The sequence below is a fragment of the Leptidea sinapis genome, chromosome 6, assembly GCF_905404315.1.
Source record: "Leptidea sinapis chromosome 6, ilLepSina1.1, whole genome shotgun sequence".
NCBI lineage: Eukaryota > Metazoa > Arthropoda > Insecta > Lepidoptera > Pieridae > Leptidea > Leptidea sinapis.
Window position 1 is genome coordinate 7,808,718 of NC_066270.1, and position 6,000 is coordinate 7,814,717.

Here is a 6,000-nt window from a genome sequence, read left to right on the forward strand (position 1 = left end):
GTCCGAATAAACCAATCATAAGTAAAAGGTCTATTTGTAAGCATTTTACATATTCTTGATTTATTCTCAGGTATAACTTTATACCAAGTTTATTAATTGTAAGGCCGTTTAAATTTATCAATGCGGGACTAATTGTAGATAATAGTTACAAAAACCGTACCTAACTTCACCAACTACCTACCTATATTTTTAACCGAATTCAAAAGAAGGAGGTCTCAATTCGATCGGTATTTTTTTATGTATGTACACCGTTTACGATGAGATATATGATCCGATTTACGTAATTCTTCTTTAGTTCGATACGGAATAGATGCCATTTGATACCATAAAAATTTTACATAGTTCAGTGTTTTTTTTTTGATAACCGCGAGTGTTACACATTTAAATAAAACACTTTAAAATGATTAAAACGAGTGTTGTTATAACGGTCTTACATTAAATTTTTGCGTAAAAGTTACATTTTTATTTTAGCTAACCCGACGTTTCAAGACCTTTCCAGATCTCGTCAGTCCCCCTGAAAACGACTACAGAAAACGAATGTAAAACCCTTACAATTACACGCGTTTTAATCCTATAAAAGTGTTTTATTTAAATAGTTCATTTTATGAACATTTAATATATTCGTTTGTAGTAGTAATTATTTATCTCCTCATATTTTATTCCGACATGGTCGCCTTTCACGAACATCTTATTATGACTGGCAAAAAGGCGTTCTGTGTTACATCTAAAAGGGTACTTAGAGAGGAGTTTTGCTGAACGTGCCGCGATGGTAAAAAAGAAATTTTGTGTTTTTATGATGTGATGATGCAAATTAAACTTTTCTTCACAAAATCATATATTATTTTCAGCATAATAATCGAATGATATTTATATATTTATACAGTAAATTCTTTATTACTTTTTATGAAATCGTTTATATTATTTAAACACGATTCATATATTGGATGCAGCACCTTACCAACTAAATTGTTATGTATATTACAGCCATTGTAAAATACTCTATTTGATTGAAAAGAGTGGCCGTTGAGTTTCTTAAATGTTCTTCTCACGAGTTCAACTATTTACGAACATATAATGGTTAATTCAGTCAAATTTAATAGAGTTTATTTGACTTTGAAAAAGAAGAAAAGTAAAACTAATTTTACTTGTTCATAAAATAAAAGTATAATATTAAAAAAAATCTTTGTTGGATGAGGGGTGCGAATCCACGCTCTCATGACATAACCTGACTTGAAATAAATAGCTGAATTTAATGATTTAACTTCATCATCATTTAATTTAGATGGCCAAAGTCATTGAGGAAGTATGATGATGAAGGATCACCACTGTTTTGAATAAACGATCGAAGATGAATTTGTAAAGAGGAAAATATATCGAACCAAAGTAATCATAACAAGAAAGCTACGAGAAATCATGATACCGGGTTGTTCTTTCTATAGGTATTTTATGATGTAATTTTATCATTTGTCGTGGCACCAACGATGTTGTAAAATAGTTTAATAATATAATTTAATAATAGTTCGTCCATTATTAGGATAGGCAAAGGGTTCAAGCCCATACTGCCGTATTCATTACTTAATAATTTCAATTGTCAAAGCCATCTTTGCACGAGGAATAAATCATTTTAATGATTTTTGCTTCGTTAGGCCAAAGAAGTATAACTTCTTGCGTGCATACATAAGTACACACACACATTTTTTTTATCATATTGTAAGTTTAACATTTTTTGAATTATTTGCCAGCGCGTACCACAAGAAGGCAGTCCTTTTTCGGTTCAGAACATGGAAATCATGCCGTGGGGCTTGTCTCAAGAGGAGATCAGAATGTTACACCGGCCCGTGCAGGAAGCCATCGCCAACCAGAGACGCGAACAACAGATTGACAATGACATGCAAGAGGTACATTACTCATTCACCACATTATACTTCCGAATTATTTTAAGAGAAAACTAGCTGACCCGTTCAGACGCTGTTCTGTTCATATTTAAAAAAAAACTCTACCGGGTGAAATTTCGTCAAATCTTGGATCACTTGGCGTTGCGTAGAGATGTCGCTTCATTGTGTGGCATTTATCGCATTTATCACGGGGAGTGTTCCGAAGAGCTGTTTAACCTGATTCCTGCCGCTGAATTCCACCTTCGATGACGACACGTCTCAAGTGAGGATATCATCCTCACGATTTGGATGTGAGGCGGTCTTCCACAGTGCGGTTTTCAAGGAGCTTTCTTCCACGTACTACAAAGCTGTGGAATGACCTTCCTTGTGCGGTGTTTCCGGGACGATACGACATGGGTACCTTCAAAAAAGCGCGTACACCTTCCTTAAAGGCCGGCAACGCTCCTGTGATTCTTCTGGTGTTTCAAGAGATTGTGGGCGGCGGTGATCACTTAATACCAGATGACCCGTACGCTTGTTTGTCTTCCTATTCCATAAAAAAATCTACTCGGCGAAAGGAATATTCCTCCCAAATTTCAAGTCTCTACGCCGCGCCGTATGGTTCCAGAGACATCGTGATGAGTCATAAGGTGTAAATATTATATACAGTTTGTTCCAGAAAGAATGGATAATACTGAAGCACCTAACGGCCATTCCCAATATTCAGTCCTTCTCCGGTTGTGGCCTATTTGAGATAAAAAATCGTAACTATCGTTAACTTTTCTGTTCCAATAAACTTATCGACGATAACCTATCTTACCCGTATACGCTGTCTGTCAATGGGACGACGTATACCGTTACCAGGGATAAAAGTTTGTATGGAAATTACAACAGTGAACTGGCGATAAGAACGACTTATCGGCTATATTGGGACAGCTTCAGATTATTGACAGCTAATTACTGACAGTAGAAGGTAGTAATGTATCTCTATCTATAGATAGTATATTGGGAACGGCCGTAATAGTTATCATCTATCAGGCGCTCAAAAAATAAATTCTAATTGGTGCTTACATTGGTTCAAAATTATTAATAAAAAGGATTCCAATAGGTATCCAACCCACTACTAAAAAAGTAAAAGTATAAGTACCTTATTACAACTAATTGAATGAGCCTTAAAAACTGCCCAGCAAAAAAAAAATACTAAATTCTTTAAGCCATTACCTGAGCCCGAAGAAAATAATTAATCAATTTGGTCAAAAACTTCAATAAAATAGTTCTTTTTTAATACAATACTAGCTGACCCGACAGATGTTCTGTAGATCATAATTAAAATACTGTTTTGATGAATTTGTCCATAATTTGTCAAATTTCATAACATCAAGAATTATTGCGTAAAATATGATCCCTATTGTTATAATAAAATTGTTTTACAAAAGAACTGTCAAACCGTGCACCAAGGATAAGTTGTATGAGAGAATTTATCTCATACAATACAACTAAAAACTATCCTATCTTTCAAGTTGGACTAAACTGCGCTCCATGAAGTAGGCCTCATTAAAACCCGTTCATTAGTTTAGGAGTTCACTGGAAACAAACATCAGGACATTGGATTTATGTATATTAAGATTCGTTCTTTATTTCGACACCTAGGAATGTATCCTATAATCCCATATAAATTACCATTCCATATTTACGGTTTCTGTATTCGCAGCGTATTTACGTAACATATACCCGCGAAAAAAGAAGTTTTCACTGCACTTTTGTTTGTTGAGCAGAACTCGTTTTAGCTTAACATTAGTACAGGGTCGGGCTATTCGGTAATCTTAAAGATGGCGTTACCCTTCAATTGAAGAATTCGTAATATTTCATATTTTCCTCTTCAGAGTAGATCCATGTATGCCATTAAATAAATCCGTCGTAAGTGGGGTCGTGCGGGATATAATAATTTATTTATATTTAGCCCGACGTTAAGGGTTGAATAGTATTAGGGGTAAGATTTACCTTCAATGTCGCTCAATATCTCGGTTACAATTTATTCATGTTTTTTTATTTTTTCGTTGTGAAGTAAACAATTGGTAGAAATTATTGGATTGCAGAATATTGTATTTCAATGCTTAAAAGGTAAGCGACGATTAGTTTTCTCTTCATCCCCTGTGTGGGGGCGGAAGCAGAGTGTCAGGGCCGAGCCCTATAACTGGCACTTCTTCTCCCAAGACATTGGGAGAGTCTTTTAATTAAAACGAGTCTTCGCTATACTTTGGATGACAACGTTATTTTTAAATATTTTTTGCGTTGTGTCCTTGCAATTAGCTTTGGCAGTCAGTCAGTCCTTATTCGTTTTCGGCCTCTTGTAGGATTGTTGCCCTTCTCTTCATTTGTGTAGTCTCTAGAATAAGCTTTCTTCGTTTATCCTCTTAATCCGGAGGTCATGCGTGTAGCGGGGCCATCTGCCGCAAATGTCTTTAATAAAGCTTAAGAAATACTCGCTTCAAACATTTATATTGTAGCGCTTGATACAGGTTAAAACGATAATGAACACCCTCGCTGCGGCTGCCGAGGCTGAAGCCCAGGAGCAGCAGTCACGTGGTGACGAGCAATCCCAGCCCGAAGAAGAACCCCAGGAGAACGACGCCCCAGCACCGCGCGCCGCTCGCACCCTGCTCTTGCCTCAGGACATGGACGGCAGGCCACACTGTGAGTAGCTTCTACTTTGTATTCGTTCCATTAATTACCAGTGGGAAGCTCCTTAGCCCAGGATGGCGGCTAAATTATGGGTACCACAACGGCGCCTATTTCTGCCGTGAAGCAGTTATGTGTAAGCATTACTGTGTTTCGGTCTGTAGGGTGCCGTAGCTACTGAAATTACTGGAAAATGAGACTTAACATCTTATGTCTCAAGGTGACGCGCAGTTGTAGTGCCGCTCAGAATTTTTGGGGTTTTTCAATCATTCTGAGCGGCACTGCATTGTAATGAGCAAGGCGTATAAATTACCATCCAGTAATTCTAAAAAAAGTCAAACGTCCGTAACGAAGTTTACACGTGTGACTTGTCAATTAATTTGAATATTATTTCCAGACATGCAGCCACGGTCTGTCCGCAGCGTGGACTCCATTCTGCAACGTGAGAAGCGCGTCAAACGTTGCTCCTGCGCATGCGGCGAGTAAGGGCCCCCCGTCCCCCGCAAGGCTCGCGCCACGCGTCGCTATCACCTCACGCGACTCATTCTAACCTAACCGTAGTGACGTCACTTCCGTCCCAACATTTACAAACACATTTGTTATACTTTTTAATGGTTTCGGTAACTGTTTGTAAATAAATATATTGTCATAAGACCGGTGGTATTTAATTTGTCACGTTAGATGTTATCGTTGTGCATTCTTTGATTCCAGTATTTTTTAGAATTGAATTTAGATGTAGTTTTTAAATATCGAACGTTATTGTATAAATATTTTTTATTAATGTTACAGTCTAAAGTTTGTTATAACGAGTTATGATTTAAATCACCGGCATTCAAGTCTGGATATCTGTATGTTACATTCAAAACTTTGAATAATTATTGTGATCCTCAAATAAATTTATGTAAGTTTTATTGTTGAGTTTCAATTGGTGTTTAGCCGCAATTAATTCCTTTTTTAAATTATCATTAAGTATAATAATAAAAATATTAGTGCAAATAAAACTGGGAATCTCATAGGACCTGAGCTGTCGGCCACAAAGTTTTTGATGCCTACATCCTTAGATAATTTATACGTCTTGAAAGAGCCTCTTGCTGTTAGACAACGCATGAAAACAGGCCAGGTTTGTTACTTTAGTGTGCATGACAGCTACATCTTACACCCGTGATACGCCAGTCACTTTGTTTTAGTGAGTCTAACAGCTTCTTCGTCACCGCTACACTTCTTACACAGACAGTTTAGATCTAAAAATATTATTTTTAAATTGTCGAGGTATAGGTACCCAAATAATAACCCATATTATATACATTAAGATCAGTCATAATAAGATACTTAATTAATGAGGTAAAGCAGGAGCATCTCCCCCTGCTTTACCTCACCCTCCTCCGCACGCCTCACCTCTCGCGCCTGCAGTGTAGTGCTGTGCTGAACTTGACAATCCTTCACTGCG

At 37.1% G+C, this 6,000-nt stretch overlaps 1 protein-coding gene across 2 annotated transcripts in view; it reads left to right on the forward strand.

Annotated features, from left to right (window-relative positions):
• The window catches only part of LOC126965005 (uncharacterized), a 126,955-nt gene extending 121,491 nt beyond the window's left edge, over positions 1 to 5,464 (forward strand). For both annotated transcript variants that reach the window (XM_050808403.1, XM_050808402.1), the window contains 3 exons: positions 1,743 to 1,898; positions 4,394 to 4,568; positions 4,951 to 5,464. In XM_050808403.1, the coding sequence (XP_050664360.1) occupies positions 1,743 to 1,898; positions 4,394 to 4,568; positions 4,951 to 5,039 (420 nt within the window). In that variant the 3' untranslated portion in view covers positions 5,040 to 5,464. The remainder of the gene's footprint in view (positions 1 to 1,742; positions 1,899 to 4,393; positions 4,569 to 4,950) is intronic.
• Positions 5,465 to 6,000: the final 536 nt, after the last annotated feature.